Below are 25,928 nucleotides of genomic sequence, written 5' to 3' on the forward strand. Positions count from 1 at the left end.
GGTACCTGGAGGGAAAGCAGAGCTGGAGATGTCACCGGACCCCAGGTCGGGTCCAGGGAATCACGCAGGTGATGGAGACCTGCCTATTATGGAGGTCCCCCAAGGCTGGCCCGAAACTCAAAACTCACCAACCCAGGAGGGGTTCAGGCTGGCAGTGGTAGCGAGTTTTTGCTCCTGTGAGCTCACAAGCCCGAGCTAAGGTGCCTACTGTCTTTGCTCCTTCTCGGTTCAAAAGTTGCGTCTCTCCTCCTGGACTGAGATGCTTCTAGTCTGTGCCACTGGCTGTCTTCCTGCCTTCCTGCCGCAGGTACACTCTGCGACATAACTGTGTCCTTGGACTCGTTCTGGGATTCCTTCTCAACTGCATGTGTGTGGTGTGTCTTCCCAGGCTTGCAAAACCAGCAGCCCGCCTGCTTGAGCGCTGACTCCATCCCCAGACTCCACGGCCTGTCGCCCTGCACCCCCTCTCTGCTGTCACCGCTTGAGCTGGGTCTCCATTTCCCCTCCTCTTCCGCCTGGTGCTTTGCACAGCAGTCAGCCACTGACCACAAGACCCGTTCTTCAAACTCTGTCCCCTGTGGGGCTCCTTCTAGGGGGAAGCAGGAAGAGATGGTTGTGCTATTCCTGGGTCCTTTAAGGGAGGAGTATTGGAGGAAAGTACAGAGGAAATCCATGGACACTTCACCACAGAGGAGGAAAGATTCTTCTTAGGAAACTCAGAGTTAGGCTCAAGGAATTTCTTTTATTAATCATCATGTGTTTATATGTGACCAGGATTATACTCTATAAGGTACTTGAGAAACCTTTCAACATGGACTTTAGAGATAAGCAAGTGCTTAGCATGATTCCTAGATAAATGCTATTTTCCTAACAGTGCTTCCTATAAATACTAGAGAACCATCAAAGAAAAGTTTTAACATTGGGGTTTGCTGCCTGTATGTTGCATCCTTTTAAGTGTTCATTAGTTCATCCATTTAAAAAACATGTGTTGGAAGAAAAGCTATGATCAACCTAGACAGTATATTAAAAAGCAGAGACATTACTTTGCCAACAAAGCTAGTCAAAGCTATGGTTTTTCCAGTCGTCATGAATGAATGTGAGAGTTGGACCATAAAGAAGTCTGAGCACTGAAAAATTGATGCTTTTGAACTGTGGTGAAGACTCTTGAGAGTCCCTTGGATTGCAAGGAGATCCAACCAGTCAATCCTAAAAGAAATCAACCCTGAAAATTCATTGGAAGGACTGATGCTGAAGCTGAAGCTCCAATACTTTGGCCACCTGACGCGAAGAACTGACTCATTGGAAAAGACCCTGATGCTGGGAAAGATTGAAGGCAGGAGGAGAAGGGGACGACAGAGGATGAGATGGTTGGATGGCATCAGCGACTGGATGGACATGAGTATGAGCAAGCTCCAGGAGCTGGTGATGGACAGGGAAGCCAAGCATGCTGCAATGCACGGGGTCACAGTTGGACGCGACTGAGCGACTCAACTGAGAACTTCCCTGGTGGGCCTGTGGTTAAGATTCCGCATTTCCACTGCCGGGGTGCAAAGGTTCCATCCCTGGTGGGGGAAGTTCCACATGCCACACGGTGAGGCCAAAAAAATAAAATTAAATAAAAAATAACGTGTTGGTCTCCCTCTGTGTACACAGGCAAGCACTAGGCATTGGTCTTCTGGAACTTCTTCTCTCTTCAGAAAAAGAAAGAAGGGTTGAAGATAACAATTTTAAGATTAGATAGAAAGGAAAATTGGACTCCATACACTTGGTAAAGGAGAAAAAGGACAAGTGGCTGGGGGGTGGGAGGCGGTTGGGTGGACAGGGACGCTGGAGCAGTATCCCAGCTGTGAAAGGCTGCAAACCTACACGTTTTTAGTTCTGAAGCTTTGTGTCACTGAGAAGGCCTCAGCTCCGGATCAAATTCCACAAAGTTAAATTTCCATATTTACCGATTAGAGTGTTGACAGCAAATGGTTAGAGTCGATTGTGTGTGTATGTGCCAAGGGGCTTTCCTGAACCACTGTGCTGTCTACTAGGACAAGTGACAGACCGATTATTGTGACCATTCTTAAAGAAGGCGGATTTCTTGCAGGTTCGTCTGGTTTACCTTGCTGAACACCTCCAACCTCTTGGCGCAGTGCCGCCTGTTGCCACGCGAGGGCAGCACAGGATCAAGAAGAAGCCAGGCTCTTCCCCAAGCGCAGTTGCTCGTAGGATAGAGGCTCCGTCAGTCACATTGAGTGGCAGGGCTTGGGGTGGTGGTCTTTGGATTCGTTCTAAAACAATGTGGGAGCAGAGACAAGTTAAAGGCACATCAAACATCCACGAAATCCGTCTGGAAAACATCTTGAGAAGGTAATACACCAGAGACTTGGTCTACATCTCTTAACTAGAGGTCTAACTGTTCCCCGGCCGTAATCACTCGCTGCATGGGGTTACTGAGCTGAAAAAGGATGTGCTATAAATTTAAAATACACACTGGACTAGTGCTAATAAAACAGAGAGTGTAAAATATCTCACTAATTTTTACAGTGATTATGTGTCATAAAGATAGCATTTTGGATATTTTGGATTAAATAAAATATGCATATCCGATTAAGCTCATTTCACTAGCTTCTTTTCCTTTTTAAAATGTGGCTACTGGAAAATTTAATATTATATACGTGGCTCTTATTATATTTCTATTAGACAACATTAATTCTAAAAACATTCCACTTTTAGGGGGAAATTTAGGTTTCCTGAATGTTTTTTCTTAAGGATCACTGCAGAAAGCAATTTCTATTTGGAATGACAATGTATTATAGTCTGAAATTATAATATTAAGTTGATTACTATGTCCCAATACACAGATCATCTTTGAATCTTGTAACACTCGGTAGGAAAATGTTCTTTCTTATCTTACATTAAATCTTCCTCCAGGGGATTTAATGGGATAAAGATTTCCTGTTTTCTCAAAAGTCTAGCAAATAAGAGGGTGAATGATGGTGGTAATTATCTCTAAATGAGGAAAAATGATCTGATAAGTAATTTTGCCAAAGACAATGTTCATGCAGACATTGAGGGGAGAATTCCTGAAAGTGATTGCTTGTAGTTCCACAATGATTCCTGAGAGACTGTGTTACCTCCTGTTTGAAGATTTTTTTAAAACATATTGTATATTCTCTATGTTTTCCATATTGATTGAAGTTGAAAGAATTTAACTTGATGTCATTTGAGGGACTTTTGTATCACTGGTTCTCAAACTTGGCTGTACCTGATAAGCTCGAAGGGAACTTTAAAAAAATCCTAGCTGCCCAAGGACTTCCCTGGTGGACCAGTGGCTGAGACTCCACACTCCCAGTGCAGGGGGACTGGGCTCGATCCCTGGTGGGGGAACTAGATCCCACAGGCCACAACTAAGACCCAGTGCAACCGAATAAAACATCCCAGCTGCCAGACCACACCCTGGACAAATTACTCGTTGGAGGATGAGACCCAGGTATTTACCATGTGCAACCAACATTGAAAATGACTGGGATAGTTAAGACCGTGGGCTCTGAAAACTGCCTGGCTTCAAAGCCCAGCCTGGTCGCTTCCTAGCCCCGTGACCCTGGGCAAGAAAGTTAACCTCTGCAACCACTATGGCAGAAACAGGGTGATGAAAATATCACATCTTGTAAGGACTGTCATGTGGTTTAAATAAGATAACCTGTGCAAAACACTTAAAAGAGGGTGAGCATGCAGTAAGCTGATTATTAACTATCAACTTTCTAATTTCATATTCATTTCTCTGGAACACATTTCCAGCCATGGTCCTTGCCTCTAACACAAATTCACCTGTGTATTTCATGTATTGTCCTATGACATTCCTTCATTCACATTGCTATTGTTGTTCAGTCGCTCAGTCATGTCCAACTCTTTGCGACCCCATGGACTGCCGCACGCCAGGCTTCCCTGTCCTTCACTACTATCTCCCTGAGTTTGCTCAAATTCATGTCCATTAAGTTGGTGATGCCATCCAACCATCTCATCCTGTGTTTCCCCCTTCTCCTCCTGTCTTCAATCTTTCCCAGCATCAGGGTCTTTTCCAGTGAGTCTGCTCTTTGCATCAGATGGCCAAAGTATTGGAGCTGCAGCATCAGTCTTTCCAATGAATATTCAGGACTGATTTCCTTTAGGATTGACTGGTTTGATCTCCTTACTGTCCAAGGGACTCTAAAGAGTCTTCTCCAGCACCACAGTTCAAAAGCATCAATTTTTCGGTGCTCAGCCTTCTTTATGGTCCAATTCTCACATCATACATGACTACTGGAAAAACCATAGCTTTGACTATTGGGACCTTTGTTGGCAAAGTGATGTCTTACATAAATTCATTTTTCAAGTGTTCATTGAGCATCTACTTTACTATGAGAGGGCTTCCCTGGTGGCTCAGTAGTAAAGAATCCACCTGCCAATGTAAGTGTCACAGGTTCGATTTCTGGATTGAGAAGATCCCTGGGAGAAGGAAATGGCAGCCCACTCTAATATTCTTGCCTGAGAAAACCCATGGACAGAGGAGCCTGGCAGGCTACAGTCCATGGGGTCGCAAAAGAGTCGGACATGATTTAGTGACTAAACAACAAAAACAACAACTTACTATGAGAATTATAGAAGGTCCAAAAGAAAACGCGTGCACCTGCCTTATCTACTTGGGTTTTAATTTCCTTCATGCACCTGTGTTTTCCCAATAGATCATAAGTATCATGAGCTCTGAGACTAGGTTTCACACCTGGCCAGCCCCAGCCCCTAGCATCCAGCACTGCTGACGGGAAATCGGAGGGCGCTTTGCTGGGTACCCGGGAGCAGCCTGCTTGTCCTCAATAGGTGTCCTCAAGTGTAAAGGGAAGGCGCTCCATCCATGACTGGTGTGACGATTGCAGGTCTGACTGCGTGCTGTGGATTGTTGTTGTTCAGTCACTCAGTCTTATCTGACTCTTTGCGACCCCACGGAATGCAGCACGCCAGGTTTCCCTGTCCATCATTAACTCCCAGAGCCTACTCAAACTCATGTCCATTGAGTCTGTAATGCCATCCAACCATCTCATCCTCTGTTGTCCCCTTCTCTTCCCGCCTTCAATCTTTCCCAGCATCAGGGTCTTTTCCAATGCGTCGGTTCTTCACGTCAGGTGGCCCAAGTATTGGAGTTTCAGCTTCAGCATCAGTCCTTCCAATGAATATTCAGGACTGATCTCCTTTAGGATGGGCTGGTTGGATCTCCTTGCAGTCCAAGGGACTCTCAAGAGTCTTCTCCAACACCACTGTTCAAAAGCATCAATTCTTTGGTGCTCAGCCTTCTTTATGGCCCAACTCTCACATCTATCCATACATGACTACTGGAAAAGCCATAGCTTTGACTATATGGACCTTTGTTGGCAAAGGAATGTCTCTGCTTTTTAATACGCTGTCTAGGCTGTGGATCAATTTCAGTTCAGTCTCTCAGTCATGTCCCACTCTTTGCAACCCCATGGACTGCAACATGTCAGGCTTCCCTGTCCATCACCAATTCCCAGAGCCTACTCAAACTCATGTCCATTGAGTTAGTGATGCCATCCAACCATCTCATCCTCTGTCATCCCCCTCTCTTCCCACCTTCCATCTTTCCCAGCATCAGGGTCTTTTCCAATGAGTCGGTTCTTCGCATCAGGTGGCCAAAGTATTGGAGTTTCAGCTTAAGCATCAGTCCTTCCAATGAATATTCTGTGGATCAGTTCAGTTCAGTTCAGTCCCTGAGTTGTGTCCGACTCTTTGCGATCCCATGGACTGCAGCACGCAGTCTATTCTGTGGATTCTGCTAAGTCACTTCAGTCGTGTCCGACTCTGTAATTGCTGCAACTGCTAAGTCGCTTCAGTCGTGTCCGACTCTGTGCGACCCCATGGACTGCAGCCACCAGGCTTCTCCGTCCATGGGATTCTTCAGGCAAGAGTACTGGAGTGGGTTGCCATTTCCTTCTCCAATGCATGAAAGAGGAAAGTGAAAGTGAAGTCGCTCAGTCGTGTCTGATTCTTAGCGACCCCATGGACTGCAGCCTACCAGGATCCTCCATCCATGGGATTTTCCGGGCAACAGTACTGGAGTGGGGTGCCATTGCCTTCTCCGACTCTCTGATTAGAACTTGTTAAAATCCACTGTGCGCCTCTCCGGATACAGTGCGGCGCGCGCCCACAAGGGGGCGGCACCTCTCGGCTGAGCGGCCGGACAAAGTGGACGTCAGGCCCAGCGGCCCCGCCCCGTGACCGTGACCCCAGGCCGCGCCGGCGCGGCGTCCAGCTCGGCGGGCAGACGGCGCGGCCGGAGCGTGCGGGGCGGGGGCCGCGCGATGGGGGCCGAGGCCGCTGGGAGCGGGCCGGCGCTGCGGGAGCTGCTGCGCGAGGCCGAGACCAGCCTGCTTGAGTGCAAGGTGTGCTTCGAGCGGTTCGGCCACCGCCAGCAGCGGCGCCCACGCAACCTGTCCTGCGGCCACGTGGTCTGCCTGGCCTGCGTGGCCGCCCTGGCGCACCCGCGGACGCTGGCCCTCGAGTGCCCCTTCTGCCGGCGGGCCTGCCGGGGCTGCGACACCAGCGACTGCCTGCCAGTGCTCCACTTCCTGGAGCTCCTGGGCTCCGCGCTGCGGCCCGGCCCGGCTGCCCCGCGCGCCGCCCCCTCCGCCCCGGGGGTCCTCACCTGCCAGCACGCCTTCGGCGGCTGGGGGACCCTGGTCAACCCCACCGGGCTGGCTCTGTGTCCCAAGACGGGGCGGGTCGTGGTGGTGCACGACGGCAAGAGGCGAGTCAAGGTCTTCGACTCCGGGGGAGGCTGCGCGCATCAGTTTGGAGAGAAGGGGGACGCTGCCCAGGACCTTCGGTACCCGGTTGACGTCACGGTCACCAACGACTGCCATGTGGTCGTCACCGACGCCGGCGACCGCTCCCTCAAAGTATTTGACTTTTTCGGCCAGATCAAACTCGTCTTGGGAGGCCACTTCTGCTTGCCGTGGGGTGTGGAGACCACCCCGCAGAATGGGGTCTTGGTCACGGACGCGGAGGCGGGGTCCCTGCACCTCCTGGAGGTCGACTTTCCCGAAGGGGTCCTCCGGAGGACTGAACGGTTGCAGGCTCACCTGCGTCACCCGCGGGGGGTGGCGGTGTCCTGGCTCACCGGGGCCATCGCGGTCCTTGAGCACCCGCTGGGGCCCGGCGCCTGCAGCAGCACCACGGTGAAGGTGTTTAGCGCGAGCATGCAGCTCATCGGACAGGTGGACTCCTTCGGGCTGAGCCTCTTTTTCCCTTCCAAGATCACCGCCTCCGCCGTGGCCTTCGATCACCAGGGCAACGTGGTGGTTGCCGATACTTCCAGTCCGGCTGTCCTCTGTCTAGGCAAACCGGAGGAGTTTCCAGTGCTGAAGCCCATCATCACCCACGGTCTTTCGCATCCCGTGGCGCTGACCTTCACCAAGGAGAGTTCTCTTCTTGTGCTGGACAGCGCGGCCCATTCTGTAAAAGTCTACAAGGTTGACTGGGGGTGATGGGGTGTGGTGGGGGTCCTGGGACCTGCTCCAGAAGCCCTGGAGCTGCCCCTGTTGAGCCCTGAATCAATGACTTAATCATCTGTTCAATAGAGATGACTGTAACTGCCTGGTAGACTTAACAAAGGTGGGGGCCATTATTAAAGAATAATAATGAAATCTACCATTGATGGATTATGTACTCCTAGTGCCAAGAAATTTGTGAATATTAGCCCCTTTAATCCTTTCAACGGCCCAGTGGTAATTTCTATTACGTATCTCATTTTAAGGATGAGAAAACTAAGACCCAGAGAGCTAAAGAGATTTATCCAAGGTCACATTTACTTACTCTGACAGTCACAAATGGAACTCAATTCTGACTCCAAAACGCCTTGCTCTTAAATAAGACAACAGATGTGGAAAAATATATATGAGTGTATATTGTTGCTACATGTACTCTATTTACAAGTAGCTATTGTCTTAGAGGCACAGAGAAAGGAGACTTCATAGAGTTCAAGAGAAAAAGGATTTTGTGGTGGATGTCAGTTTAGTTCAACATACAATTCCTTTGATGGCTCTTTAGATGAAGTTACTGTGGATCTTGAGTTACTTGAAAAACAAAAGCAATCAACTTTGCTTATTCAAAAGGTCAACACTTCTCTTAGTACCTGTAACTGCTCTGCTATAGGCACTTATGAAATACTACTTGGTTGGTTGAGAAAGGTTTGTGTTTTTGTTTTTTTGTGTGTGTTCTAAGAAATCTTTACTTAATCAAGATAACTAAGATTTTTTTTTTCTTATGTTTTCTTCTACAAGTTGTTAATTTTTGGGTGTCCCATTTTGAGTTGATTCCTGTCTACAACATGAAGTATGGGTTGAGGTTTATTTATTTATTTTTTTTTTTGATATGAGGGTATCCAATTATTCCAGCACTATTTGTTGAAAAGATTTTTTTTTTTCCTCCTTGTAGCATGAGGGATCTTAGTTCCTTGGCTAGGGATCGAACCCGTGCTCCCTGTACTGGGAGCACAGAGTCTTAGCCTCTGGACTGGGACGGAAGTCCAGGAGAAAGACTTATGTCAGTGTAAGTTCTGAACTCCTGTGGAATGCTCTACACATGTACTTGTGTTAGAGGGCTGGATGATATTTCTTGTTAGTGTAATATAGAGATAAGTCACCACAGGCAGTTCATGGCAGAAATGATTTTGCTTGCCTCTTTATGATCAGTGGTAATCTGAAGAACTTTTGTGATGGGGTTTTTCTCTATTTAAATCTGTCCCATATGTTGCAAACACCAGGCACTCAATAAATAATTCCTTTGATCCTGAGTTGGCATTTAACCACTGGCAAATCCCTCGTGGCTCAGACAATAAAGAATCTGCCTGCAATGCAGGAGATAGGGGTTTGATCCCTGGGTCAGGAAGATCCCCTGGAGAAGGGAATGGCAACCCACTCCAGTATCCTTACCTGGGAAATCCTATGGATCTAGGAGCCTGTTGGGCTACAGTCTGTGGGGTTGCAAAGAGTTAGACATGACTTGGTGACTAACACTTCCACTTTTCACTTTCAGACACTTTAACTACTTCTTGAATTGACATGATGGCTTGACCAAGATGATGCCTGCTATAAGGTTGCATTGATTAAGTGAATAGGTGGAGATTTCGGGTGAAGTAGCTGCTTCTCTATAAGCTGTATGTCTAGCTGGTATAACATTTCAGAGTTAAGGGCTGTTGGAAAAATACCAAATAGCCAGCACCTCAGAAGCAGTAGCAAAACTTTTTCCTCGGGGAAGAAATAGTGGTTTTGAAAGGTGAGGGTTTGCTTTAGGTAATAGCTGATGCTTTATCAACAATAGGATTCTAATTTACAAAGCATTTTCATAGATATAATGTACATTCTAGACACAGCCCCCAAATTATGAAAAAGATTGTAGTTTGTTCTTTGAAGCTAAAAGAGAGAGCTAGGCTCCCGTACCAGTCTACAGAAGCCCATTTTGCTTCAATGCTCCCATCATGTAGCTCTGATACGATTTCAGGCATCATGGACCAACCACCATTTGTAAATGCATCATCCCAAATAGGGATCATGTAAATGCATCATCCCAAATAGAGCCCCCACCTTCCCCACCGACACCCTATCCTTATAAATCACCCTCAGGTCAGTGACATCATAGGAATTCTGAGTTGTATAACAAGAAAAGTTGTCTTAGATGGAGATAGAGGTTCATACTTGGTCATTTGTGAATAGGGCAACCGTGGATTGATGTTACAAATGTTTTCCTTGGGAACAATGACATTTTAAGGCCTTGGGGTCCTTGAGCCAATCAAGAGACCTTCTCTTATTTGAAATCATCAGTGGTATCATGTTTGCCTCTAGAACTGAGTGTGTCTTTTCAGGCCAGGTGTGGAATATATGCAGCATGTATGGAGAGATCTCTTATTACCATGTGGATTACCTAGCTGGAAGAATGGTGTGTGAGCTCCCAAGATGACGTGGGAGCGATTCAGAGAGGTGATCACAAGTGATCTAGTTAACGGCTACCTTTACTTGGTAGATGATCAGGCTGCAGATAGACAGCAGGGTTTCCAAAGACACCAATTTTGCTGTTTCTGATCCACAGGCATGCACATGCTGAGGGGATAGGTTCAGTAACCTGTAACGGAGATGCTAAGTTCACCTTCTGGGCCGTGCTCTTTAAAGCAAGCTGGTTAAAGCACTCAAGCCGCACCCTGCTGAACACCACCAGATTGTTAGAGGAACTGGAGAGTCTGAGGTGGGCCAAAGGAAATCATCGCAGCACAAAGAAAGAGGTCCCTCAAAACTGTGTCTTTTGCAGCGACCTGGATGGACCTAGAGTCTGTCATACAGAGAGAAGTCACAAAGAGAAAAACCAACACTGGATATTAACGCACATACGTGGAATCGAGAGAAATGGTACAGATGATCTTACCTGCAAAGCAAAAATAGAGACACAGGCATAGAGAACAAATGTATGGCTACCAAGGGGGAAAGGAGAGGGTGGGATGAACTGGGGGATTGGATTGACTATATATACTATTGACACCGTGTATAAAGTAGATAACTAATGAGAACCTGCTATGTAGCACAGAGAACTCTCCTCAATGCTCCCTGGTGACCTAAATGAGAAGGAAATACAAAGAGGGGGATACATGGAACAGTAGCTGATCCCCTTTGCTGTACAGCAGAGACTAACACAGCCTTGTAGAGCAACTACACTGCAATAAAAATCAATAAAATTTTTTAAAAAAACAATAAAATAAGAGGTTCCCAGGTGATGGAGGAGAGTTGGAATGACTCTCCAGAGGTCAGAGACAAAAGAACTCAACCACAAATAACTGGAGAAGGAAAAGGAATGGGCTTTTCCTGAAAATCCCCCTCAATCAGGTGCCTTTATGCCAGCACTAGCCACCATGGCTCTCCACCTGGTGTGTCCATAAAAGCAAGCAGAGGCCCCGTCAGCCACACTCACGTCACCCTCCGTTTGTTCTTGTTTTGCCCAATTCCTGAGGCTTGGACTGTCTCTGGTTTTTGGCCTTGGTTTGGCCTTGGTTTGTCCCTGGTTTTGGCCTTGTTCTGCCCTCTGGACTTGATTTTCACAGTCTTCTTCCTTGGCGTTTCCTAAGGACTGTGGTTCAGAGTCATACCTCTTCCCTCTACTTAGACACACTCTGGATCCCGGACGCAAAGCATCACAACTTGTTTGTGCCTCATCCAGACCTTCCCTGGTGAGTCGGGTGAAGACCTCACTGAAAGTGAATTGTGTGCCTTTTGAGGAAGTATTCCATATACCTCAGAAAAATGGGGAAGACCCACTGATGATGGCAATTTAACCATCCTCCACCACTACGGAGAGACGAGATGTAGGCTGGTGGCTAGCGCTCCACTAATAGCGACCCGCTCCAGGGCTTCTCGGAGAAGGCAATGGCACCCACTCCAGTCCTCTTGCCTGGAGAATCCCATGCAGGGCTGCAGTCCATGGGGTCACGAAGAGTCGGACACAACTGAGCGACCACACTTTCACTTTTCACTTTCATGCATTGGAGAAGGCAATGGCACCCACTCCAGTACTCTTGCCTGGAAAATCCCATGCAGGGCTGCAGTCCATGGGGTCGCTAAGAGTCGGACACGACTGTGTCCGCGCACACCGCCCCTTCTAAGGAAAACCTACTCCCCTCCCCCACAGGCCCTGCTGATGAGCTAGCCCTCAGCCACCATGTTTCCTAATTGGATAGGAGTGCCCACCAATAGGGAGAAGGCAATGGCACCCCACTCCAGTACTCTTGCCTGGAAAATCCCATGGACCAAGGAGCCTGGTGGGCTGCAGTCCATGAGGTTGCTAAGAGTCGGACATGACTGAGCGACTTCACTTTTCAGTTTCATGCATTGGAGAAGGAAATGGCAACCCACTCCAGTGTTCTTGCCTGGGGAATCCCAGGGATGGGGAGGGCTGCCATCTATGGGGTGGCACAGAGTCGGACACAACTGAAGCGAATTAGCAGGAGCAGCAGCAGCCCACCAATAGGAAGAGCAACCTGTCTATCAGTGTCCCGCCAAATATATTCAATTAGATCAGGAAGCTAGCCTGTGACTTGGCCTCAGATGAACAGCTTTTCTCAAAAGGGACAAGGAGATCCAGTTAGATTCTTTTAGATCCAGTTAGAGGTGGCAGGGTTGCCTTTTTTTTTTTTTTTTAATTGAAGTGTAGTTAGTTTCATGGGCTTCCCTCTTGGCTCAGTCGGTAAAGAATCTACCTGCAATGCAGGAGACCAGGGTTCAATTCCTGGGTCAGGAAGATCCCCTGGAGAAGGAAATGGCAACCCAATCCAGTATTCTTGCATGGAGAATCCTGTGGACACAGGAGCCTGCCGGGCCACAGTCCATGGGGTCACAAGAATCAGACACGACTTGGTGACTAAACCACCACCAGAGTTGGTTTACACTATTGTTTTTGTTTCAGATATACACCAAAGTGAATCACTTATACACACATCTTTTTTAGATTCTTTTCCCTTATAGGTTATTATCAAATATCGAGTGTGGTTCCCTGTGCTGTGTAATCTATTTCCATTTTCAAGCCGCTGATGGATAAATCTGGACGGAGTAAAAGTGATGATACAGGAAGGCCAATTCCATTACATTTTGGAGTTAATTTCCACAAAATTATACCAGTCCCCTCTGGTGGACACTAAAATGTAAATCTCAAAATTAGTAACTTTTCTTCTCTGACCAGTCAGTACGAAATACATTATATGAATTTGTTAAATTTGCTAGCAGCACTATCTGTACAAGTTGAACACAGGATATTCAAATGCATTCTGATTATAGGCAAAATCTACTAATTCATAAGGGTGTTGGGGAAGAGGGGAGAGTTATGTCTTTGTCAGGTTTTACTGTTCGGGTGGTGCTGGCCTCATAAAATGAGTTGGGAAATGTTCCTTCCAGCTTTATTTCCTGAAAGAACTTGTATGACAGTGTTGCCATTTCTTCTTAAATGTTTGATAGAGTTCACCAGTGAAACCTAGTGGCGCAAGACATTTCTTGATGTGTGTACATTCAGAGTTTATGGTGGTTTTCTGTAGAAAGATGGGCCAGTTGGAGCTTACTCAATCATACTGGAACAGGAATTTTAAAAACCTTTTAAATTTCTTTGAATTTTTTTTTTTTTTGGCAAGCATTTTGTCACTGACTATTTCCTGTGTGCTCATTTTGTGTTGAGCAAGGTGCAAAGCTGTGAGGATGTGAAGGTTCCCAGGCACGGATGGTTGGGGGTCGGGTGTGGAGATGGACAAGCTAATCAGAAGAATACGGCATAGGATGGTGAGTGCTCTGGAAAGCACATGCTGGGGGGATGGGGCTGGGGGGAGAAGGGCCCAGTAGCCAGAACCGAACAGATATTGGAAGAGATGACATCACCCTAGAATTCCAGACTGATTGATGTCATCAATGCTGGACACTTCATCCAAAACAAACTAAAAAACTAAAAGTAAACATTTGTCTTTAAGTATTGATTCTTTGTGGTCCCGACGTTAGGATCTATTTTTCTGTCACTGTAGCCTGTCAGCAGGATGACAGCTGATGGTCAGTGATGCTCAGCTGAGTTTTTGAGCATTTCGGGGTATTTTTTGATATTTTTATATTTAGCTAAACACCACAGTAGTAAGTGTATTCTAAAAAGATCAAAAGTGCCCTCTTTGGACAAAGCTCATTTGTTGTTACAATGAAATCCTCCCCACAGTGAAACATTTTATAATCCTCTCCCACATTAGTCCTTTCCCATCATTGCGGCGGTGACAGATTTTATGGGAGGAGGAGTCACGTGTACATAACACGGACTTCCCTGATACAGAGACGCCTGCTGCTGGAAGACTCCTCCTGTTTCCTGTGGTCTTGACACCTCTCGATGCTTGGCACCTGCTTTGTTGCTAAATCAGGATCTTGCTGGGCTCTTGGCACTGATTACTCAAGTCCTCCCCTCCCCCAGCTTCAGCCACTCAGGGGACATCCCTCCTGTGCAGTAACGGTCAGAGGCAAAATATTCAAGAGAAAGACACTGCAGCTTTTCACCTGCAGCTATTTTTCATGAATTGTAAACTGTATGTCAAAAGAGGCCAGAAACAGGGACTGCTTTCAAAGAACCATGATGGAGAAACGTGAAACATTAGAAGAGTTTTGGCTCCAGGCACCCAGCACTTGGTCAGAATATGAGAAAAACTTCTCCAGTTATTGAGGGTTGATTTGATGGGATATTTCACAACTGAGTTCGAAAGTATTTTAGGGGGCCAGGGGTGCCTGGCACCCCATTCCAGTACTCTTGGCTGGAAAATCCCATGGACGGAGGAGCCTGGAAGGCTGCAGTCCAGGGGGTGGCTGAGGGTCAGACACGACTGAGCGACTTCACTTTCACTTTTCCCTTTCATGTATTGGAGAAGGAAATGGCAAGCCACTCCAGTGTTCTTGCCTGGAGAATCCCAGGGATGGGGGAGCCTCATGGGCTGTCATCTATGGGGTCGCACAGAGTCAGACATGACTGAAGCGACTTAGCAGCAGCAGCAGCAGGGGGTGCCAGAGCGTGTGTCTATAAGATCTTGTCTTTGTTATGAAACATGCCAAATAATTTATGAATACTGCCTAGCACCATGTCTTCGTGTGCACACCATCAATGAAAGGCTTCCCGTCAGGATGTGACCTTTGCTTGGGTTCCATGCTCTCTCTCCCAGCCAAGTCAACTCATTACCGTCTCCCTTGTGGGGAGAAGGGCTCCTGCCTGCAGCTCTCCTGTGGACACACTGTGAAGTTGGCCCCCGGCCCCCCAGGAGCAGTATGAGAGGCTTCCAGTTAAAGGTTTTCCTGTCTGGTGCCTGGGGTCTGCCATCCAGGGCATAGGCCTCACTACTGGCTCCCATCTAGGCTCCAAGGGCAGCCTGGACTTGGCTCTTACCCTCAGCACCGTGGTACCAACCCAGGTATGACATCTGGGCCCCAGCTTTGCTCTCACTCAGTTGCTGTAGGCATCCTTGCCTCCATCCTTAGCTGTGACCCACGGTGACACTTTCTGTCTTACCTAATGCTGTTAGAGACCAGGGAGTGTATGAGGTTGAGTATTTTTGGACCATTACTGGGACAGAGGCAGAGGATAAGAGAGTAGCAAGTGGAAATGGTACCAAGAATGAATGGCTTCTCATTGGATGAAGAGACTTTACACTGGGTACCAGCCTTCAGTTCTTACACAGACTCATCTTGTCCTCATCATAGCCTAGGAAATATTGGGTTGGCCAAAAGGCTGATTCGGGTTTTTCTGTGAGATGTTATGTATGTCCGTAAGATGCTTCATCTTACGATCTAAAGGAGCCTCAAGAGTGTCCAAGGTCAGACTCCTAGAAGACATCATGTATTCATATTATAAGGACTTTGCTTTACACCTTATGTCAAGGCAGCACAAAGCTGGCTTTCAGTCTATACTCGGAGATTCACAATAGAAGAAAATGATTGGCTCCTTTGAGTTTTGAGTGAGATGTCAAACTACTAATATGTTGTTGGACTCTTTTGTTTGTTTGGCCACACCACGTGGCATGTGGGATCCTAGTTCCCCAACCACTTCATTTTGAAGTGCAGACTCTTAACCCCTGGACCACCAGGGAAGTCCTTACGCTGTCTAATTTTTTTTTGAGGAGTGGGAGGAGAATCACCTGCTACCCATTGAAAGGATTTTTTTTGGATTATCAGAGCTCCTGTGATACAAAGGTTTTCAAGTTTGGTAGGATCACAGAAAGGGCTTCCCAGGTGATGCCATTGTGAAGAATCCACCTACCAGTGCAGAAGATGCAAAAGACACAGGTTTAATCCCTGGGTCGGAAAGATCACCTGGAGTAGGCAGTGGCCACCCACTCCAGTATTATTATTTTAAAAAAAGATATGGAATGCTTCAGGAATTTGCATGTCATCCTTGCTCAGGGGCCATGCTAATCTTCTCTGCATTGTTCCAGTTTTAGTGTATGTGCTGCCAAAGCGAGCACCCGCCCCAGTATTCTTGCCTGGGAAACCCCATGGACAGAGGAGCTTGGCAGGCTACAGTCCTTGGGGTTGCAAAGAGTCAGACACCACTGAGCTGGCGCACTCACACACACCCACACACACCCCCACACACAGCCACACACACAGGATAACAGAAATCTTGACGTGTAAGTCCCTCACTTTCTAAATAAGTAAATTGAAGCCTGAAGAGGTTAAGTAACTTGGACAAGTGATTAATCTTCTTAGGAGAAAAACCAGAATTCTAAACCTTGCCGCCGTTGGAATTCTCTCTGATTTTGGATTTTCAGCAACATAAACTGCACACGGTGTATTTTCTACGTAGATATGCAGAATCGGAGAGTCAGCAGCTGATGTCAGCTCTGCTGACTCCTAACCAAGTTTGGTTTTCCCATTGTTATCCTGCTTTTTCCTATAAGTAGACACTTTTCTTATAACCACGGTATTTACTTGTCTTACTGTAATGTGTATAAGCATGTGATAAACATGTAATGTATAATTCTAACCCTACAGGATGTTACTAGGTGGTATTGTGGATAAAGAGGTTCTGTATTTAATTAAATTTGTGAGTTAAATGGGTTTCTTTATTGCAATTGATCTCAAAGCCATCAATAAGCTATTTTGCATTATAAATTGCAAAATAAAGGGAATGGTTAAATACAGAGTACTGTGTTTTCCAAACTTACCCGACCCCAGGTCTGCTGCTAGAAATACTGTTTTGGCAGCCTGAATTTTCACATTTTTCCTTTCTCCCCATGCTTCCATTCTGCCCTTTGCTTTGGTATTTTTGTTTCTGGGTCTTCATTTTTTAATTCTTACCTTCAATTCTCATCCTCCCCCCGTCTTCTGTCACTCCAAGTTCCTACATTTGGGTGCTTTTCTGGTGATAATTCTCCTTCTCTCAGTCTTTGTGTGTGGCTTTTTTTTTTTTTGGGGGGGGGGAGGGAGGGTGAAGGAGGGTAACAAGCTCCAATGAGCCAGTGTCTCTTGCAGGTTTAGGGAAGAATGACCAACCTGGGCTCACTCAGATCAGCCTTGACTTAATTGTATCTCAATATATCTTCGCCCTGAGGTGGGCTTGTGGGAAAGAGCAGCTCGTACCGATGCCTTCCAGTGCTTGCCCAGAAGTGCCATGAAAGCCGCTGGCCCCCTTTGTTGAAGTCTCCTCACCTTTCCAGGAACAGCCCAGCAGTGAAACTTCTCTGCACGTTATCCAGTCATTGAAGGCTCCCTCTAGACATCAGGTGTCTCACCCGCAAGCCAGTTCCAGCCCCACATTCAACCTTGTGTCTCCAGACAAGGCAGCTCTCTGTCCAGGGTGGCATTTACACTTCCACTGTACTCGGCTTTGCTCCTGCTGTTGCTTGGGCACTGCTTGCGGGATCTTAGTGCCCTGACCAGGGATTGAACCCACGCCCCCTGCAGTGGAAGCCTGGAGTCCCTACCACTGGACCACCAGGTACGTCTCAACATTTACACTTTGACTGGGAGAATCAGCCTCCCTGATCACGAGCCCCGGCAGTTATCTCTGAGTGTTGCTGTCTTTCACCTTTCTCAAGTGTTCTGTTTCCTACATTTGCCTTATTGTATCCACAAAATTCCTGCAGTGATTCTGAACTTATTTTATACACGGGTATGATTTCTCTTCATTTAGAGTTTCAAGATTTAAAATTCCCTAATTTTCAAGGTTCTTTACAGACTTCATGGTACAGTTTTGAGTAGTACCATGCTTCTTCCATAGGATAAATGGTATCAGGACCTACATTCATGCTGATCCAATTGAATGAACACCTCATGGACTTTTCTACTTCTCACAATTTGTCCCTCGGAATTGTTCCCATTCATTCTGAAACTGAGATGCATCCTACACAAATCACTTTTTTTGAGGAGTTTCGGGCCTGTGTCCTCATTGTGGAGACCACAAAGCCGAACAAGCCATTTCCAAGGCCAGGTGTGAATCATTGACAGGTAGCTCTTTGGATGGGCTTCCAAGGTGGTGCTTGTGATAAGGAATCCTCTGCCAATACAAGAGATGTGGGTTCAATTCCTGGGTTGGGAAGATCCCCTGGAGTAGGAAATGACAACCCACTCTAGTTTTCTTGCCTGGGAGATCCCAAGGACAGAAGATCCTGGCGGGCAACAATCCATGGGGGTCCCAAAGAATCAGACATGACTGAGCACACACAGCAGTGTGGATAAACTTTGTACTCATCCATGTTCATTTCAAAGTTTGATACTATCTGTAAGAGTAAATCAGAAAGCAAATTCTGAAATGTTGATGGTAAGTAGATTTTTTGTGTTTTCTATTTTAATGGCTTTCCTAGAGACATACATACTCTTCTTACTATTTTATATTGAATCAGACCTTCCTATGGCTGGTTCTTGTCACACAGGGCTGTCAACTAGCAGCTGACCCTGTGTCATCTTTAAGCATTTTGGTATGCATTGGGATTTGTCCATAAGGAGCATAGACTCTAATTGGAAATAGGTAGAGAACTACAACCAGCCACAGACTATCCCGTGTACCCCTCATCCAGCCATCCAGCCATGCCTCTGGGACTCACTAAGTGGTGATAGCCAGTGCATACCCGGAAGGCCCTCTCCAGGTACAACTGAAGGAACCGTAGCAGAAATGATGCCTGATCTGATAACACCCAGATCCAGGAAAGAAGAAGCTAAAGAAGGTTACTTCTGCTATATACCTGAGCCTCAGGTAATCTGATCGGTACTACCTGGCTGGCCATTAGTTTAACTAAGTTACTCGTTTGGGCTCAGGTATCACATCAAGGTGTTAAATTTAATCTCTAAAGACTTACGTGGTTTGGACTCAGAATGGTCTGTGAACTCAACTTCTTTCCTTTCTAGTGTTGCATCTATACTCTGTAACTGACCCAGATTTCAGGACTTGGCTGGGAACCACAAGGAAGGTCTGAGGCAGATGCAGGATTCAGTTCAGGAGGCTTTCAGTTCTGGTCTGGCTCTTTATTTATTTACTTTCTGGTTGCACCAGATCTTCATTGCTGCCTTCTCTAGTTGTGGCACGAGATGGCGGCTTCTCTTGTGGAACACAGCTCAAGGGCTTCAGTAGTTGCAGCACATGCACGCACTCGTTGTGGCTCACGGGCTGAGTTGCTCCACGGCATGCGGGATCTTCCCGGACCAGGGATCTAACGGATGTCCCCTGCATTGCAAGGTGGACTCTTAACCACTGGGCCACCAGGGAAGCATTGGTCTAGCTCTTGATACCCCAGCTTGTCCAAGGTTTCCAGTTTTCTGTCTCTCCTGTGATCTGAATGAAACTTAAAACCCTTGGACAGTAGAGTAGCAGACTTTCATCATGAGAGTCCAGGGTTGAAGTCTGTTCAAAACCATGGCTCCGCTCCTTTCTTCTATCATCATAGATAAACATGGCCACAGTGGCAAATTCAGATGGCCAATTATTAGCTCACACTCTTCTTATGGTATTATTAATCACTTTGTAAGCATTCAAGTAACTTTTTGTTTGTTTTCTTTTCCTTCCTTGGACTAGAGTGTTCTCTTTGATGCATAGAATAATTCAAGCAATTTCTACCTCTTTTCTACATAGAAATTTTGGCCTTGGACACACCACTAACAATCATAAATCCAGAGGTTTCCAGGGCAGCATTCAGGTAACACCGTGGGTTAGTCAGGATAGAGAACCACTGACTTAGATGAATCAGGACTTATCCCCGAACCTCATCAGGGAGAAGTGAAATCAGAGGTCAGCCAGAGGACAAGGGGAAATAGCCGTTAGATAGGCAACTTGCAGATGACAAAGAAACGTTTGTTGAATTTCTCCAAAGAAGATGCACAAATGACCAGCAAGCACATGAAAAGAAGCTCAGCGTTGCTAACCATTAGGAAAATGCCAGTGAAAATCACAATGTACCCATTAGGATGGCTACTATTAAAAAATCAGAAAAAAGCAAGTGTTGTTGGAGTGGGGAGAAATTGGAACCCTTGTGCACCACTGGTTAGAGTGTACAATGGTGCAGCCACTGTGGAAGACAATATTGTAGTTTCTAACAAAATTAAACATAGAGTTACTGTGAAACGTGAAAAAAGTTGAAGTGTAAGTCGTTCAGTCGTGTCTGACTCTTTGCAACCCCCTAGACTATAGCCAGTCAGTCTCCTCTGTCCCTGGGATTTCCCAGGCAAGAATACTGGAGTGGGTAGCCATTCCCTTCTCCAGGGGATCTTCCTGACCCAGGGATTGAACCTGTGTCCCCTGTATTGCAGGCAGATTCTTTACCATCTGAGCCACCAGCAATTCCACTTCTGGCAAGGGCCCCGAAAGAATTGCAAGCAGGATCTGAAGAGAGATTTGTCCACCATGTTCATAGCAGCATTATTCACAATAGCCCAAAGGTGGAAGCAACTTAAGTGTCCACTGACAGATGAATGGATCAACAAAACATAGTCTCTACATACAATGAAATATGATTCTGCCTTAACAAGGAAGGAAATTCTGACACATGTGGCAGCGTGAGCAAACCTGGAGAATATTATGCCGAGTGAAATGAGCCAGTCACAGAAGAACAAATACTGTATGTCTCAGTCAGATCCCTAGAGACAGAATATAGAAAGTGAGTACTCAGGGACTGGGAGAAGAGGGGAACAGGGAGTTGTTTAATGGGTGTAAAGTCTCAGTTTCATAAGATGCAAAGAGTTCTGGAGATGGACTGCACAACAATGAATATACTTGCCACTTCTGAACTGTACACTTAAAGATGCTTCAGATAGTAAATTTGGTATCATGAGTATTTTGCCACAACTGAAAAATAAAATGTTGACTGAATAGACGCAGAGCTGAGAACCACCTGGCTTCTGTAGTGGAGACTTGTTGGAGAACACAGGTGAAGAAGCTGCATGGGATGGGAGAACCCTGAAAGCAGCATACTGCACTTCCCCAAAGAGCAGTGAACTTCAGATGCCCATGGTGTTCAGAAAGAGGAGGGAGGGTGGGAAATAAGAATCGAGAGAGAAATTCCAGTAAGAGGCGGCACCTAGATAGTGATCAGCCTACAGGGGAACCCCTGCCAGGTGTTCTTTGCAAAATGGCCTGAGGACCTGGTGAGATGAGGCAGCCCAAGACCCCATGGATTTTCTAAGTCTCAGAGGGGATTTTGCAAGGGCCAGGCTGAGCAGGTGTCTACTCACCCCTCCTTTTCCCATTCTAATGAAGCCACAGGGACTGGGCAACCCTAAACCACTGGTGATAGCAAAGCCTCTTCTATTTGGCTTAGGGCTGTGTATGAGTACTGATGTTTACATCTGAATGGATGTGATGGAGAGGGAATTTTATAGCTCGTAAAGGAAGAAAATGAAGTCGTACTTTTAAGCTCCAGGTGGCGATGCAGGAGACATAAGAGACATGGGTTCGATCCCAGGGTCTGGAAGATCCCCTGGAGAAGGGTATGGCAACCCACTTAAGTATTCTTGCCTGAAAAATTCCATGGACAGAGGAGCCTGGCAGGCTACAGTCCATGGAGGTCACAAAGAGTCAGACACAACTGAAGCGACTTAGCACACAGGCTAAGTCTTGGTGATGTAAGCTGGAAGCTCTCCCATCAGTCTCACCTCTTGTGTCTCCAGGTCCAGCAGAAGCCATCTGCTAAATCCAAGGAGTGTGGACAGCATTCTGTAAGCCAAAGAAAACCACCAGCTTTCCCCACCCTCTTCCACCACTTCCACACCTCCTCAGCTTACTGTCTTTTTTTTTTTTTTTAACCTCAGCACTTCCTCAACAGGGCGGAGCATCTAATTAAATACTTTGGTATAAAGGGATTTTTCTTCAGGCTGTTGCCGATGAAAAGGGAAGTCGTCTTATTGCTAAGACAAAGAAAGACTTTGAAGTTTTCAAACTGTGCTTCCTGAAGTGTGGACAGCTAGCCACCTGACTCGGAATTACCTGAGAGAGCTGTTTAAAATGTCACTTCGGCCCACTGTTCCATGGTCTTTGGAGGTGGAGCCCGGGAACTGCCTTTTAGCAAGGTGATTCTTAAGCCTCTGATAATTGAGACAAGTCTTCAAAGGGCAGTTACCATAGAGAGGCTGCTGAGTGAGTGACCTTGAGGCAAACAGGTGCAGAGACAAAGGAAGAAACATTGATTGATTATCTCCTTTCAAGTATTTTGTATAGAAATTATGCCATTTAAAGTTATCAATGGAAGATTGCAAACAAGGGTCCGTCTAGTCAAAGCTGCGGTTTTTCCAGTGGTCATGTACGGATGTGAGAGTTGGACTATAAAGAAATCCAAGCACCAAAGAATTGATACTTTTGAACTGTGGTGTTAGAGAAGACTCTTGAGAGTCCCTTGGACTGCAAGGAGATCCAACCAGTCCATCCTAAAGGAAATCAGTCCTGAATATTCATTGGAAGGACTGATGCTGAAGCTGAAACTCCAATACTTTGGCCACCTGATATGAAGAACTGACTCATTGGAAAAGACCCTGATGCTGGAAAAGATTGAAGGCAGGAGAAGGGGACGACAGAGGATGAGATAGTTGGATGGCATCACTGACTCGATGGACATGAGTTTGAGTGAACTCCGGGAGTTGGTGATGGACAGGGAGGCCTGGTGTGCTGCGGTCCATGGGTTGCAAAGAATCAGACACAACTGAGTGACTGAACTGAACTGAACTGAAGTGACTTGCCTAAAAGCTGAGAAAACCAGAACTGAATCTAGTTTGTTGTTTGTTTGTTTTAGACTGAAACACATGACTTAGCAGGATCTGAGTTCCCAACCAGGGACTGAGCCTGGGCCCCCGGCAGTGAAAGCACAGAGCCCTAACCCCCGGACCAGGGAATTCCTTGAATCCGTTCTAACGGAAAGCCCGTGGCTCTGCCAGCTCCCAGAATCTGTCCACTTTTGCATTTGTCAGGAAAGCCTAGAGAGTGATGAACTGAGTGGCTGTGTCCTATTTACCTTCAGACCCTGTATTCATTTACGCCTATTGTACCCAGAGACCATTATATCTGTAACGCAAGCCCTGCACCCAATAGGAGGCTCAGGGACCTTCCAGGCACCTACTTCGTTAAAATTAGAATTATAAACAAAACATTAAAAATAGAAACAAACAGCTCCTCCTCATGGGGCGAGTGTGACATCTGACAAAAGGAAGCGACACACCCTCAAATAAGGAAGAACTAGCCAAGTCCACGGGTGTGGTCTGATAGCAGATGTTCCCCTTCAGATCACATTTGAGCTTTGACCAGCTGCCGTTTTCATTCACCAGGAAGAGTTCACTTTTTAAGGTCTTGTGTAGTCAGTGCCTCTTCCTTTACATCCTCGTCCTTGGGAAGGCTCTGGTGGTCATGGTGGTCACAGTTCTTGGGAAGGAGATCAGGCAGTGAAGCCAATCACATGGTCATCCCACCAAGGTTTAGTAAGAAGCTGCAACTGTGTGCAAAAGCTAAAGATAAATAAGGCATCATGCCTGCTCCCAAAGAGCTTACAGTGCAGTGGGGGGAGTCGCAGTAGACAGCCTGTTTGAGCAAAGATCCACGCACAGTGAGTTTGGGGAGCACTGTAGAGCAGTGCTGAATCACTGTGGCCCAACCCAGGACCGGGCAGCAGGAGAGGGCAGGGAAGGCTTCCGGGAGGAAATTACATCAAGAGAAAGGCTTAGAGGGATGAGGGGGAGTGACTAGCTGAAGGGGGCTGGTAGAAGAGCCACCATGAGCAAAGCCAAGAAGGAAAGAAAATAGGGTTGAGGCTGAGGGTAAATCTGCATCTACTGCAGATTCCCATCAACCATTTCCATGTGGCTACATCAGCACGTCGTTTTCTAGCAGATTTTCCCAAACCCTTTACTTCCCCAAAGGCCTTTTGGCTATTGCCCTGTGTAGTTTCCCTGACCAGCTTATTAGCTCTGAAATTAGCAGAAGTTCATCTGGTCTACCTTTCCCTCCATGCACAAATCTGTTTTTTCCACTTGAAGTTTAGAGCATTTGTATTCTGCTTTCCACTTACACTCAATAATTCTTTAATGTTTAGACCTTCTGTTGGGAGACTGTTTTTAGTTGAAAAGGCTGAAACTATCTTATTTGATTATTGTGGGATGAGAGGGAAGAGGAAGGTATGTATCTGATGATGTTAAATCTGGAAAGTAGAAAGCTTTCTTGAAGAGGTGTGATGACTCTGAGGGAGAGGATTGCCCAGCCATTTGAAACACAGCCCGCTTGAAGTGTGAAGTGCTTTGGTCTGGCCAACAAATGAGAAGAGTTCCCTCTTTTGGCCGAAGTCTTGAATTTTAATCAATGTATTTCATCATTCAGAGCAGGTCCAGCGCCACATAAACAATCTCCCATGTTTCTTTTAATTACTTCCCCATGAGAACAGATTTTTATGGATTGAAAGTCTATATTAATACAAACAGGATGAGAAACAGAGGAATCTGAGCCACTGACTATTCCCATGGGAAATGCCACCACACATTCAGAAATTGATTGGAAGGGCCCAAAGACGTGGAAATCTTTGTAAATTTTTCTGCAGGAAAATAAAAGTTTGTGTAATTGCAATAATGAGCACCGGGCCAATGGAGCATCAGTGACGAAACATTACAAATATAATAAGCTTTCTTTTGACCTTAAAGGAATAATCCCAACCCAAGCTATGTGATCACCAATGAAAGTCTTATAGCACAAAATGTGACTCCTGACACAAGAGTGAAACTCAGTTGTTCTCTTAAGTTCTCAATCACGCCTTTGTAATAGAATGATGAATCATAATTTCAGAGCCCAGGAATAACACAGTTATTAAGGACCCCAATCCTAAATGGAATGCTAGACCACTGTCTTAAGCTGTGTTCAAGACTGACTATGTAATTTGCAGGACCCAGTGTGAAATGAAAACTTGGGGCTCCTTGTTTATGAATTATTAATAATTTCAAGATGGCAACAGTGGAGTTAAATCAGTTAGACACAAGGTCTTTCACAGGTCGCACACACATGAAGCTAGCCCTACTTGAGTTCTTTCTTTGCAGACCCGGAGACTCTAGTTTATTTGGGAGGTAAGTCCATGAAGCATCAGTAGGAGGAGTGGGGAAGCGCCAAGGAACTGAAAACGTACCTTGTCCCTGGAGAAAAAGAAGAAAAAAATTAAAAGGTTTTAATATCTTTGTTATTGATTTTTTTTTTAATTTTTATTGTTTATTTGGTTGTACTGGGTCTTAGGTGCGGCACTCAAGACCTTTGATTTTCACTGTGGCATGCAGGATCTTCACTGTAGCATTCAGCATGTGGGATCTAGTTCCCCCACCAGGGACCAAACCCAGGCCCCATGCATGGGGCGCACGGAGTCTTAACCACTGAACTGTGAGGGAAATCCCTACCCTGCCTATTCTTGCTCGATGTCTATTTTTTCCATTAGACCCCTTAGCATATTAATCATAGTTATTTAAAATTCCTGGCCTGATAATTTTAACATCTCTGTGATATCTCAGCCTAATCTCATGCTTGCTCCATCTCTTCTGTGTTTTTTGCCTTTTAGTCTGCCTTGTAATCTTTCATTCAATGCTGGATGTGGTGTGCTGAGTTTTAAAAAAGAAACAACTCCTATAAACAGTTCTTCAGTGATGTGGTGATAAGGGGTGACAGAAAGGGGAGCATTATTTTATTTTTATCATCCTATAATTAGAAATCAGTCTTTTTTCTTTTCTTTTAAAAAAATTTTTTGGCCGTACCATACGTGTGGGATCTTAGTTCCCCGACCAGGGGTCGAACTCACACCCAGTGCAGTGGAAACACAGAGTCTTAACCATTGGACTGCCAGGGAAGTCCTGGGACTTGGTCTTTTAGTGCACCTATGCCTCTGGACTGTGAACGTCACACATAATTCTCAGTTTCCCGCCTAC

The 25,928-nt window shown here is 46.1% G+C and overlaps 1 protein-coding gene, 1 long non-coding RNA gene and 1 other non-coding gene across 3 annotated transcripts in view; 1 reads left to right on the forward strand and 2 right to left on the reverse strand.

Moving 5' to 3' along the window:
* Nucleotides 1-6,274: 6,274 nt before the first annotated feature.
* On the forward strand, nucleotides 6,275-7,683 carry NHLRC1 (NHL repeat containing E3 ubiquitin protein ligase 1). Its single transcript, XM_002697550.7, has one exon. The coding sequence runs from the start codon at nucleotides 6,336-6,338 to the stop codon at nucleotides 7,518-7,520; it is 1,185 nt and encodes a 394-aa protein (XP_002697596.1). The 5' UTR covers nucleotides 6,275-6,335; the 3' UTR covers nucleotides 7,521-7,683.
* An 8,243-nt stretch (nucleotides 7,684-15,926) lies between these two features.
* Nucleotides 15,927-16,033, reverse strand: LOC112443923 (U6 spliceosomal RNA). The gene has a single exon (XR_003032324.1). It is a non-coding gene; the product is annotated as a U6 spliceosomal RNA (small nuclear RNA).
* An 8,902-nt stretch (nucleotides 16,034-24,935) lies between these two features.
* LOC104975702 (uncharacterized) overlaps nucleotides 24,936-25,928 on the reverse strand; it is a 34,884-nt gene continuing 33,891 nt past the window's right edge. The window contains exon 3 of the long non-coding RNA XR_003032167.2: nucleotides 24,936-25,151. This is a non-coding gene — a long non-coding RNA (uncharacterized lncRNA). The remainder of the gene's footprint in view (nucleotides 25,152-25,928) is intronic.

This window comes from Bos taurus, chromosome 23 (genome assembly GCF_002263795.3).
Source record: "Bos taurus isolate L1 Dominette 01449 registration number 42190680 breed Hereford chromosome 23, ARS-UCD2.0, whole genome shotgun sequence".
NCBI classification, from domain to species: Eukaryota; Metazoa; Chordata; class Mammalia; order Artiodactyla; family Bovidae; genus Bos; species Bos taurus.

Bases quoted from the DNA above. Each gene is read 5' to 3' on its own strand.
- NHLRC1 (XM_002697550.7), top strand. From the start codon at position 6,336: ATGGGGGCCGAGGCCGCTGGGAGCGGGCCGGCGCTGCGGGAGCTGCTG.